The sequence below is a fragment of the Rhyacophila brunnea genome, unplaced genomic scaffold (assembly GCF_057557595.1).
Source record: "Rhyacophila brunnea isolate RB1 unplaced genomic scaffold, BYU_Rbru_1.0 scaffold_10, whole genome shotgun sequence".
NCBI classification, from domain to species: domain Eukaryota; kingdom Metazoa; phylum Arthropoda; class Insecta; order Trichoptera; family Rhyacophilidae; genus Rhyacophila; species Rhyacophila brunnea.
The window spans coordinates 10,569,658-10,584,151 of record NW_028232752.1 but is presented as its reverse complement, the minus strand read 5'-3'; the positions used below and the strand labels follow the sequence as shown (position 1 = coordinate 10,584,151).

Genomic DNA, 14,494 nt, shown 5'->3' with positions numbered 1-14,494 from the left:
GAATCCTTTTTTTTAACGCTATTTATAACTCGTGCCAACATTTATAACTCGTGAGGATTTGTTACGATTTATTTTGTACTTGTCCACAATAATAAAAAGATGTTTAAATCACCATTTCATCAAACTCCTTTTCTAAGTAAAATGAGGTTGATATAAATTTTAAAAATTTAATATAGTTGTGTTATTATTGAAATTTATTTTATTTCTTTGTTCGCATTTCTAATTATGTATTGCATATGTCTGTGAATTCAAAAATTTTCTGTTTGTCGTGTTTATTAATATCTAGAATACAAGTTTAGTTTGCAAATTATATCCTTAATAAATATCGTTCTTACAACTCTTAGCAGTTTACAATGTATTTAATATTTTCAAATCATCAATTACACACAACAAACACATTTTTACAACGTTTTTCTTAGCTCGTATTCTTATTTGTCGGGTACAAATCTTGAAATCGATTTTTAACTAACTTCTCGACTAGCTAGGCATTTGAAACTTTGATAATATATCGGAACACGATGCCAATGCATTTTTTCAATACTTTTAGCCATCTTTAAGTAGAATTGAATTCATTGTCAGTTAATTGTGTTTTGTAAGAAAAGTTATTTCGACAAAATTATTGGTTGCTAAGCGGATGGTCCTAGCAACTAAATTATTAATATATACGTGCGCTACTATGGAAATCAATATGACATGTCAAAATGACATTTGAGTAGTATTTCTATGAAGTACAATTTTTTTTCATCGTTTAAGCTAGTCAAGTCAAGTTATGATTCAACAGAAAATTTAAAAACGTTGTATATAAAAAGTTCTTTTTATCTTGTAATTTATTTACTAATATTTCTTATCGGAATAATACACCAGAAGTGAATTTTATAAAAAAAAAACATTATTTATTTTAAAGAACCTAATTACTTACTTTACATGATTTATGTACGGTACAAACATTTTCATACTAAAGAATTGAATGGTTTTCATCCGTGTTCGTTATTGATAAATCATTATCACCATCAGCCGTGGTCGATTCACTGCTGGATGGAGGCCTCCCTTAACTTTATTGGTTATCGGATATCGGTTTTAGTATATTAAATGAAGGTCGGTATCAATTAATTCCTTAATAACTAACCGACGTTGCGGATCTCAACATTATTTTAGTTTTTACTTAGATTTGCTAATGATTTTAATAAACTGTTTCTTATATTCAACAAATACCTACAACCCAATAATATATCGCTACATTTCAAAATCAGCCAAGTCCACCTTTAGGCATTTTTGACTTGTTTGTGAATTGTTGAAGAACTACAACTGCTTTCTAACATTTCCGCATTATCAAAATGTGGAATTTATTAATTTTATATATTCTATACTCGAAATAATATAAATATTCACCTTTGTGACTGTGTATTTGTGAAAACAAAAAGCTGTTTTTCTCCTATTCATCTATTATGGACTTGGCTGATTTTGAAATCTAGCGACACTTGAGAATGTATCATTTTATAAGTACTGAATAATATATTATATATAATTTGAAAACATTTTATGCATAATATACTCACCAGTCGTTTCGTCGAAAAAAATACGTCTTCAAAATTCTACAAAATGATTTTTTCTTGTGTGTATAATATTATGCATGAAATGTTTTCAAATTATGTATATTCAGTATAATATAGAATGTTATATCCTCAAATTTTGTGTCTTATTCATTGAATAAAAGAAATAGAAAGTTTATTTACAAAAATATTAAATAATCAATAATTCCATGATCAATAAATTTGTTGCAATAAAAACTACCATATATTAATGTACTTTTTCTTATTATTATTATTAAAAATATATATTAAAATAAATTTTGAAAGTCATTCAATTAATAAAACAGTATCTACCTAATACGTATGCATGTAATCATTGCCAACTGATGAAGGAAGCCGATACATTACACGACTGATCCTACTTTTCGCCCCTCCAGTTGTCTATGGATGACCTGTGATTGTCTATAGAGTACTCATACTGACGCGTCTGTCGTGTTCACTTGTCGGAGAATTCTTAGTTTCAAATTTCTTTCAGATTATTTTAACGTATCTTTGAGACCTTGAAGTTCATCTGATTTGGTGGTTATGTGTTATTAATAATTGAAAGTGACGATCAAAGTAAGTAAACTTCTTCTGTATATAATAATATCATAATACACTAGGACGTTTGTCAATGTGACAGTCGATTCTAAGCGACAATAACTAATAATTTATTTATACACTACAGTCATCATAGAATACCAAACTGTGCTTGCAAGTACGTTATCAATAAATAGTATGGCAGTGGACCACTCATTACTTGCGCAGAAAGTTATGCTCAGGCTTTATTAATCTAAAGATGTGCGGTGATGTAATATAATTAATAATGACACCATCAGTTACATCGTATTATTATTATTATTATTGTTATTATTATTATCATTTTAAAGTATGTAAATATGTCCTAATGAGTCTTGCCAGTATATTATTTGGTATACGTTTGTGAAACATTAAGTAAAATTGATGAAAAAACCTTTCCGGGCATTACGAAACTATTTCACGACCGTAGTTTTCATACTTGGCATGGATCGATAAAAAATAGTTGCGATAATTTGCCTTTATGGTCTGGCGTTGGCTTATAAAAACGCTGTAGACTCATTTATATTCAGGAAATGTAATTCAGTTCGGATAGTTTGGCAACACTGTCGAACTACTCTACTCTACTAAAACTTGTAAGCCAGAAACTCTGTCTACAAAACTTTTTATTATTTTTCATATTCAAGATATTGGAAATATTGTGAATATGATTTTTTTCTTCATAATAATTTTTGAACCTCAAAACAATATCCGCATTCTGCTTTCAAGTATAATATTATATTAAGTATATATTTTTTTAATAACCATGCCCTTTTTTTACAGGGTAGTTAATAGGGTTAATTACATATTCTATTCTGTTCCTAAATTTATGTTTTTAATTTTATGGCCAGAATTAAATATTTTGTGTAGTGTTCTTGTATTGTTTTGTTGTTTAGTATTTCATGACGTTTTTGGATATCAATTTCATTGTTATGCCATCTATACAGAGTTTTGAGAGTCCATATGCTTCTTTTCTAGTATTGGGCAGTCGTTGATGACATGCCGCACAGCTTGTCATCATTTCTCAATGGCCTGTTTAATATTATATTGATGTATTTTTATAAATATATTTTTAGTTGAGTTTATTTTTGTAGGGTTTACGGGCAGACGTGCTCAGCGTGGGTCAAAATGGTGCTTTTTTTCTATTTTCAAAGCATGATCCTGGACATACCTTAAACGTTGTAGATAATCTATTTATATAATTTTGAAGCCTTATTATTCTTTATATTTATTTTAAACATTCAATGACTGCATAAAGTGTTTTTATTACATACAATAGTATTCTTTTAAACCTCTCGCTCTAATGTTTTAGAATAAAGTCTAATTTAGTACATAAATGTACAGTGGGGTTAAGATTTTTTACATTTATTATTTTTTAAACGCATTTATAAAACCATTAGTATAATTTATTACGAGATAATTTTTGTAAAATATTCACGATAAAAAATTATATTGATAATTTCTGTGATCCCAAATTTGACAAGAATTAGGCATTTTATTATTCAAAAAATGGGTAAGATTAACACATTTGAAGACAATTTTAAAGATACTCATTATAATCTATGTTTTTGCCCATTCAAGTGTGATAAACATCCTACGAATAATGATTGCTTTATAATAATTATTGACCTAAGAATAAGGTAGTGTTTTTTTGAAATACGCCATTTCTTTTGGCATTCCCCAGTGGTTAAGCTACAACATACGGCCGTAGCCATAAATTGACAAACTATTATTGAAGTAGGGAGTAAAATGGTGTTAACGCGCGTGTACGCGTTAACATATACCGTTAAAAAAAATCGATTATGCCAAAAGAAATTGCGTATTTCAAAAAAACACTACCTTATTCTTAGGTCAATAATTATTATAAAGCAATCATTATTCGTAGGATGTTTATCACACTTCACTGGTCAAAGACATAGCTTATAATGAGTATCTTTAGAATTATCTTCAAATGTGTTAATCTTAAGCTTCAATTACATTGAGCTTCTTTACGAGCTGTTTAATGGCGAATTTAAAAGCGGGCGTTTCTCGGTAGAGTGTTTACAACATGCTTATTAGCTTATTCGATGATTACACTGGGCAATTTCACAGGCAGACTGTAAATTCGCCAATAAACAGCTCGTAAAGAAGCTCAATGTAATTGAGGCTTTACCCATTTTTTGAATAATAAAATGCCTAATTCTTGTCAAAGTTGTGATCACAGAGATTATCAATATAATTTTTTATCGTAAATATTTCACTATAATAATGTCGATATAAATTATACTGATGGTTTTGTAATAACATACAATTAAGATAATTCAATTGAATTAATGTCCTAATACTAAGCCTGCTGTGTGTTATAATATAAATTGTTGAAACAGCACATACATTAAATAAAAAATAACTTACAAAAATAGTATTATCTTAAACGGCATACATTCTACTAAGAACTAACAGTAAAAAGTTAAAAATCAACCTACTTTAAACTTAAAGTTTGATTATTTGATATTTTACTCTACATAGATTATCATATACCTAGAAGATTTTACAATTAGTATCTAAAGTTAACTATAAAATATACAATTTTATCAAAGAGAGTAGTCACAATAAAGATAGGTACGTACTTACATTATTTTATGTGAAAGAACAAAAACCATTACGTGAATCGTCTGAAGCAAGAAACTTTGAAACCAACAGTGAAACAGATGTCATCAGAAAAACTAGTGCAAAGAAAGCTTGCTTTTTATAAGCTTACTCGTGAACCATAAGTTTACCGTAAGCGAAATAAAATAAATCTTCAAAAATATATTTTTAAAAGGACCATTAAAATATATTATAAAAATCCATTAAATCGTTACGACGTCTTGAGACTAGAAACATAAATAAAAAAGAATTATGTAATGTTGATGTATTTTAAATGTGGTATTTGAGGTAGATCATACTAAGGAATCCATGAATAGCAAAGAAATCCAAAAGCTTGTTTTACGACTGAGAACCAATAATCCAATTAAGCCAGCTTAACTCGACGGCGGAGAGGTATTTATTTTAAAGTAAGACGATTACTACAGCTAATACAATAATTAGTTATTAATAATGTAAATTTACTTATGCCCGCCGGAACATTATCGGTAGGAGTCATTGAAGTTAATGGTCTCACCAAACCATACTCTCCCCGTACCACACACGGTCTTAATCGGGCGTATCACGGGACCCTACGTTTGATCTGCAGCATCATTTTTTTTTCTATAACTGGGAATGTCTCAAAAGCAGCTACCCAAGATGAATGTCACCATGCATTCAAATGTGCTTTGACTGAAATTACTTGACTTTAAGTTAAGGTACCCATGGGAGAGATCAGCACGTAGAGGTAATATTAAAAATTGTGGTGAGTAACAAATTAAAGCTAATACAGAACTGCTGAACAATCTAAGTGAAGAGATCTTCACGTTGACAGTATGACGCCGCAAATTGTCTAAATGCAATAAAATTGGCCTTTCTGGCGACCGGCTCCAGCGGACGGTCCGATGGGTCCAACAGCTGGTTAAACCAATTTGAGCAGCTTTTCCTTTTCCGTACACATTTTAGGACATTCCCAGAGGATGTAGTTTGCATCCTGTAATTCTCCGCCATATGGACATATTGAACGGGTAACAAGACCAAGCTCAAAGTGCCTGCCAGCGAAGCCACCATATCCAGTCAAGAGTTAACTGGTGTAATCATCTGGAGTCAAAGCGGTTATCTCGATTCGCCATTTTATATTTGAAAAAACATATATATGTGCCTGCCTTTGGTGGAGGCATCCCTTTTTTTCTGCCAGGGCTTTAACGCCACATCTAGCCTCATTAGACGGATAGTTCGCTTATTCATGAATAGTTTTTCACAAGGAAGGCGAGGAGATGGCGTAAAATGAGTAACTGACATCCACCTCCACGCCTTTGAGGAGCATCGTGGATGCGCCGCGTACCTGTACATGCAGATCAAGAGGGAGGACCCCAACCAAGACAGGGAGCGCGTCCGTTGAAGTTGTACGGTAGGCCTTTGTGATTGACAACAGCGCACTGTGTTTCCCACTTAAAAGAGATCCACTGATTACTACACTTTTTTGGATACGTTAATACCATAAGCTTGCATACGTAAGCAGCGATCCCCATAAAAATGGCGTCATAGGCATACGTAGGTACTTATATTTTTATTAAATTTATTGTATACGTTACATTGAATGTGTGAAATTGCGTATTACATGAAATCGGCAAAATTTTGCCTAATTCATGAAAAATGCAAGCCCGACAATGACATTTGACACATTTGGTTAGTTTGATTAGTTGCAAAAAACACCACCGGAGCGCCACCATCTATTTTGACCAATGCATAAGCATTTGACACATTTGGTTTAGTTGCAAAAAACATCACCGGAACGCCACTATCTAATTTGCCCAATGCATGAACTAGGCAGAAAAATTACTGCCGAAGTCATGCACTCGGCAGATATTTTGCCTAATTCATGAATAAGTCAACGGGCTTGCATTTTTCATGAAATAGGCAAAATTTTGCCGATTTAATGTAATACGCAATTTCACACATTTGGCGTTACATATTATATAAATATTATGATATTGTGGCATTAATTGGGTATCTACATAATTATCCACATTCATTTGTCTTATGTATTTTAAATCGTAATGTGCCTAAATTAGTTGTACAATTACAGTACTTACATCTAAATGAATACTAACAAAATAAAGCCTCAAAATTTGTTTAAAGATGCACATGTCGAAGAAGAAAGTATTGATAAACTACTCTGTTGACACAAAAGCGATCGCTATCAATAATATTCAGATCAAGCGGGTCAACAAAATATAATCTATCTCAGACAACTCAGATAACGAGATTGTTTGCAGTACTGGACAAGCATGGAGTGCAAAATTATCTTTAGATGATAATTTTATAGATATATGATATTATCTTACCTTATATGCGGACAAATCTTGAACAATACATGCCAATATGGCTTCTCTACCCACAGGAACCGTGACGTTTGTTATCGCTGCACTGAATTTGGGATCCGCTGAAATAAGAAATAAAAAAATTAGGAAACGATGGTTCATGAAATTGATAGATAGACAATAATTCATTTTTTTATTGGCTATGCAAGAGATTTTTTTTTAAAATATATTTTTATTTATATAGTAATATTATAGATATAATATGCCAGCAACTGTCACACTAGAGGCCATGGAGTGGTAAGTAATTTTTTAATAGGTACTTTATTTATGGTCTGAAGGGCGGTGAATGAAGGAACAAATAGAAAAATATTGCAACTTTTGAGAGATATAGCGATTTTCCATGAAGCAGACGATGCTGTCACTTAACTAGGAAGTATCGATATCTTGGCTAAAAAAATAATCGAAGCATAAAAATTTCTGACAGCATAACTGTTGTAATACATGTTGTAGTGGCAGTTTATTGGACAGAGTTTCTTTTCACAAGGGTGCCTCACAAACCTTCAGTGGGTCTATTCTATGCTTATCGACCGCTAAAGTCATAAAGTGATAAATATTATCAAACTTAGGGTAGGTTTGTATCAAAATATTAGCACTTATTGTAACAATTACACGAAGCTGGTTTTTATTGTTGCAATAAGTGCGATATTTTAACAGCAGCAAGATAGGTGCTGTTAAAATATAGCACTTATTGCAACAATAAAAACCAGCTTCGTGTAATTGTTACAATAAGTGCTAATATTTTGATACAAACCTACCCTAAGTTTGATACTATTTATCAATTTAGTGTTCCATAAGTATAGAATAGACCCACTGGTACCTAAAATCTCCACTGTTTAAGAGTATATTATGTGGATATGTTATAATTCTTAGTAGACGGTGAGTATGTCAATTTAAAGATTTTTGGTGTATTTGTCGATTTAAGGAAGTCGAAAATATATTATATCAAAATAAATATTAACTAAGTATGTATATTACGAATTTGAAGACAATTTGAAACTAAAAATTAGACGGAACGGTTTTTTAAGTCTGATTAAGGGCGGCACCTTTCCCAGGGACATCACAAGATATGGATAAAGATACCTGGAGCGTAATTCTGCAGTTGGCCTTGGACTTAAATGGTATGTAGTGATAGATTAAATAGGTAGTAGAAAAAATGATAATTTTATAATACATAAAAATCATAATTATGTATGATTCTTTTAATTTTTTACTTATTATAGTGCAGATAATTTCAATAATAATAACAAACCGACTACATTATCTACTGAAAACTTTCCGTAAGCGATAGCGCCCATAGAATAGGACGTGCGGGGTGCGCGCTCATTTTTGCAATTTGGGCGGTGAATCACGAGGAATACAATAGAGTGTACTCAGCGTATGACGACCATGACGCCACGCACGCCTTATATTTCAACGCACACAGAATAGAGCGTGGCGTCCTTTGACATCATAGCACGAGAATAAAACGAAAATACCATGCGAAAGGAGCGCGAGGGTCACTAATTTACTCGGCGGCAGGAGCGTCGTCAAACAGGCGCGCGCTTTTTCTGCATACACATATTTTAATTTATTCAACACTGTGCGCTTACATCGCTTATTGTTATTACAAATAATAACTTACTATGCTAGCACAATTACATCATTGTGAAAATTAATTTATGGCGGACAAATAAATTACTAAATTCTATAGCTTTGCAAAGAAACACGAAACGAAATGTGATCGGCGCCGCTTTTTACATAGGTGAGAGGTAGTGCGTGGCAAGAGGCGTGTGATTATGGTTATGTATATACGCTTCTTATGCCGACTGCGCCCGCTCGTCCACTTTGGTGGGTTTTATGCCTAAGAGACCCAACAATTGTACAAAAATTGAGTTGTTGAGTCACAAAATCCGTTTTGGCCACTTTTCTACTTTAAAAAAATTACAAAACCTATTTTTAATTCATACCCACTGCGTCATTATAATATATAGATTTTGATTTTTTCATCATATTAATAGGCAAAAAATGATGATGTCATGGAGGCCAATTTAAAAAAAGGGGGTTTTAAAAAATATCCAAAGCAGTTTTAAAAACAATTCCTGAGATTATTTTGCGACACGACGATTCGATTATAATAATATACTTGTATAATATATGTTAATATTATTGATGCACTTATTGAAATGTGATAAAAACGAAGAACTGATAATAAAAAGTATGTCATCTAAAAATTTGGGTGAAAACGTTTTTTTAACGCTTTCCAAGGCAAACGTGGCATCTAAATTGTGTGTTTTACGTGGTTTGGTTACTAGAAATTCCATAAACCCATTTTAGGGTGAATAAAAACTGTAATATGAATTCTTCTTGGTTGGAAACGCATGAATGAAAATTGTAACTGACGTGGTTTTGCCAGTGTCGTCACCATTATTGAGAACCTAGCGCAAAATATTTCGGTAGGTGCTACGCAGTACACATAAGATCATATCTCCAATGGAAAAATGCAAATGCAACTACGTGTTTAAATATTGTACAATGGTTATCTCTTCTTGGTCGTGCACTCATGGCTGAGGATCGTGACCACATTTAAATTTCGCCATCCTTTGAGCGACCAAGACTTTCCATCCTTCTCGATCTTCCGCTTCTCTCAGGGCAGAATGGATGGTGCCCCCAGTCAGCTCTTTCACTTGGTCGCTCCATCGCGCAGACGCTCTTCCTCTGCTTCGCCTTCCCTGGAGGCTACCCAAAACTACCAGTCTCTCCAGGTTGTCCGGTCCGCGCCTGACAACATGTCCAAAAAACTGCAGAATTCGTCTCAGACATATCGTCGAGAGCCGTTCCTTTATCTTCAGTCCCTGGATGATTGACTGGTTCGTCCTGTGCTCCGTCCAAGAAATGCAAAGCATTCGGCGCCAACACCATATCTCAAAGGCATCAATTGCCTTCCGTTCTCTTGCCTTCAGGGCCCACGACTCGACTCCGTATAGAAATATCGAGAACACTAATGCTTGCACAAGCATCATTTGCATATAGTGGTAAGGCGTGTCATAGCATTTTTTGCAATCTGTGTGCGTCTTCTTATTTCCGCTTCACATCCGCCTTTCCCACTGATGGTCGATCCAAGATATACAAACTCGTCGAACATTTGTTTAACAGAAAAAAATATTATTTTTAAAGAACATTATGTAGGGACTTCTTATTTTTGGTATCAGACCGCCCATACAAATATCAATAATAATATGTACATGTACATCTCTAGTTACATAGAAAATAGGCGAAAAATTCATTGGAAGTGGAAAAATATTATGTGTATTACACATACCTATCTATAGAATCCATGTGAAATTTGTATATGGATTGTCATAATAATCATTAGTAATTGTGTACTGGGTTTTAATACTCTGGTTATACGAAGATTGTTTATCAGTGAGACAGAAAAACTTGACAGAAAATCCTAATGCTGCCTTACGTTTATAGCTTATCCTTTTAAGTTTTTTTTATCAATGAAAAGCTGAATATTTTTCTGTGGTTGCCCTATAAATATCGTTGAAGAAAGTTTCAGTTTGTCGTAAGTGCAATTTTGTATGCCCAGCGCAATGAATATTGGTACTGAATATTTAGAATAGCTAGAGTATCCTCCAGATAAACTTGCCATTGTACACAGTGACAAGGATTTGTGTGTATGCGCAACCGTATAGTTGTATTAATTACTAGGCTGTGCCTCTTACATATTTGAATAGTTTTGTGGAATTATCATTGCGATTTGTGAAATATCGATTATATAGAAAATATTAAGCGACATTATAATAAATTTGCGGTAGACGGACAGCAAGACGCGAAAATGTATGGTGACGAATATAAAACGCGATTGGGTTTCCTAGTAGCCCATTGCTATATCCTATATATATGATGGTTTGCATGCGAGACTATAATATAATAAGATAGGGTGTTCTTTACTAATACTTCAAGTATTCATAATTTGTTTGTTATATTTTTTATTGTGACCCTTGACTTGATAGGTAAGTAATGGAGTTTTTACCTACTTTATTGTAATGATTGATTATATAAGTTAGAGTGAATAGTGTTCGTTGTCAGTGTGTGTTTGCCTTTGTTGAGTATACACAGCGCCTAAAGATACCAAAAGGCAAAACCCGGCTCGCAAAAAACGACTTAAATGAAATAGTACAAAACTTAAATACATTAGAATTAAAACTCAAATTCCATCAAGTACTTTCGGTCGATAGTATTAATAGTATTAAGTTTATAATATTTAATCAATTTACTCAACTTGGCTACATCTCCAGTACGTACTTCAATAATTACACAATATATTATATTATAATATATAAAATAAGTCGAAATCTGATTTTTCACAGTTATTAGTTTCGGTGACCCACAAAATAAAAACGGCAAAAGTGCAGTCGGGCGGGTCGGCCAAAAAACTTTTCTCTGCCATAACGCTAAAGAGTTCAACTTTCAGGACGTAATATTACGTGCATTTTCATAAGCTGAAAGTTTTGCCATTACCGGCTCAACACTAACTATAAATTATTTTACCCTTTTTCTGACGTTGTTAATTGCGAAAACATGAATAGGTTAAAACTGCGCACGCATCAAAAGTTAATATTTGCTAAGGTACGATACACGTTATAATTAAAACATCACAGAGGTTTATTTTTAATCCGATACAAAAACGTCATAAGCATATCATTAACCACAGTATTAAAACACTGATTCGATTACGTGAAGGTGATAATATTAATAATTTACATTGGTGGTGATCCACCATTATTTTATTTATAAAACCGTATTTAGCTATGGTAAAGTAATTTTATGTGTGTGGCGGCTCTCGTGGTGCAGTTACGTAAGGCGATGGCCTTCCACCCGTGAGTTCTGGGTTCGATTACCGATGAAGACACAATATTTATGTGTTTTTCTCAAAGCCTGAGTGTTTGTGATTGTTCAAAATTACTAACAAAACAACCACCTTGTACGAAAAAGCAAGGACATAGTTATTAATAATTCTACAAAAAAATATTATGTGTATATTTCTATTTATTAAAATTAATTATATTTTAAATTAAAATATAATTTATTAAAATATAATTTATTAAATTATAATTCTAAAAATAGATAAATTTATAAAATAGCGTCTACCTAAACTTACCCTCACGCAAAAGGAATATATCACCACCCGAAGCAATTTGGTTGAACATAATAACTATCACCCTCCCAATTGGCATTACCAGTGGCAGGTTGGTTCTGCACTTTGGGAAAATAAACAACTATGCTCTCTTTTTCTAAGATAGTTATCAGGGACACACATGCCAACACTACCCAGAATGGCAGAGTTCTCAGATATAAGTATATACGTGCAACAGTTAACTGATAATCTTAGTAAAACTGATAATGTGTTAGGTATGTTCTAATAAAATTTGCTGCTATAATAGACTGCTAAAGTTAAGTGCTTAAAGCTTAAAGCTTTCAGCACGGCGTAGCAGTTTGTTCAAGAGAGGTGGTGCTCTAAGCTAGGCATAGTGTAACGCTGACGAGACATTTTCGTTAAGCGCCGCAGACATTAGCATTTTAAAAACTTTTATTGGGCCACTTATAAAATGCATTCGTAGGTCGAAACGAAGATTGCTTTGTGTTAATGTAAAAAATAATCTCCTAATATAGTGATACCGCGCGAATTGCCTGAAATAAAAGAATTTTTAAAGTGAGAATTTCCATAGTAATTGTTATATCAAAGCTTTCACAATATTCTATTATTTTTTGATGATGTATTATAAAATGTAAAAAATCATCATTATTTTAAGACAAGTAATCAATTTTGTACGTTATATTTTGTGCAATAATTTGTCCCGTCAATCCACAAGATTGATCCACCACACTCTTGTGCTGCAGTGCTCACAGCACTGGCCTTTCATCCGAGAGTTTCGGGTTCGATCCCGGTGAGGTCACAATATATTAGAGTATATATCTCATTATATACAATATATCTCAGAGCCTGGGTATTTGTAATTATTTCACTTTTATTACTAAATGCATTACTGTTTCATGGCTGCTATTGGAGATCTTGGCCTGTTGTGATATTTTAAGGAGAATATTATGTCGTCTCTGTTCTGGCAGAACACACTAACTGGAGAATACTAGTTTTGAGTAATTTGACTTTGAAGTTGTTAAAATATTTGAAAATGGTCTATCGTGTGAGTTTATTAGGTAATCGTAAAAAGGATGACTTTAAAATAAAGTACTAATAAAGACTGTTTATTTACTAAGAAGGTTTCCAGACGGTAAAGTTTGAAATAATGAACGTTTTGGTATAACTAACTCAATATGTAAAATGTCTATTGTTTGGGCACCGCATCAGCTGAAGTATGGCCTTATGATGGATAGGGTTCAGAATAAATTCTTGAGACTCCTTTATTTGAGGTTGTACGGATATTATCTATGGCTTTATCCAACCGACTTTCTCTTAGGCATGCTTACATACTGCAGTTTGCAATTTAGAAGAAATCTTTATTTAGCTACGTATTTTTTTCGACTTATACGAAGTATAAATGAGAACTCTGCCATTCTGGGCAGTGTTGACCTGTGTGTCCCTGATAACTATCTTATAAATAGAGAACATCAGTTGTTTATTCTCCCAAGGTGCAGAGCCAACCTGCCACTGGTAATGCCAATTGGGAGGGCGATAACTATTTTCAACGAAATTGCTTCGGGTGTTGATATATTCCACCTACGTGAGGATGAGTATAGGGGGACGTTATTTTATAAATTTTTAAAATAGGGTCTGCTTAACTCATCCGGTGTATTTCCATGTACCTATATAATTAATATTTTTGTATGTACATATTTCTACTGTTTAATAACATGCTATCTATATCTTTTTTATGTCATGTTGTGAACATCATAAACTTATAATTTGTAATGTCCACAATATGTAAAAATAAATAAATTGAATTGAAAATTGAATTGAATTGAAAAATTGAATTGAATATGTCATTTTTTTCGAATTAGTGTCTTCTGCCAGAACAGTGACGATTTATTCTTAATTAACTAACATTTACTATTTCAGTGTACAGGAAAAATAATTAAAAGGTTCAAAATAGTGTCAAAAAAAACAGAACTCACGACATGTATTAATTAATAATTAATAACAGAGAAAAACATCAAAAATAGAATCGATTCAATGAGCAAAAATATCTCATTATATATTTCATATATTTCATTATAATGATAGCTTTTTTACATTATTTTTTTTGTCATTTAGGTAATTACATATTTGTGTATATTGATCCAGGTTATACGTCATATTATGATGAATGGCTATTAATATCATGTTTATTTTTTTAAATATGCTGACGACAGTGAAGCCTCATACGA

At 32.6% G+C, this 14,494-nt stretch overlaps 1 protein-coding gene across 1 annotated transcript in view; it reads right to left on the bottom strand.

Annotated features, from left to right (window-relative positions):
* The window catches only part of LOC147078873 (neurotrimin-like), a 299,771-nt gene that overhangs the window by 129,832 nt on the left and 155,445 nt on the right, over positions 1-14,494 (bottom strand). The window contains exon 2 of the mRNA XM_085950714.1: positions 7,094-7,191. Coding sequence (XP_085806840.1) covers positions 7,094-7,191 — 98 coding nt within the window. The remainder of the gene's footprint in view (positions 1-7,093; positions 7,192-14,494) is intronic.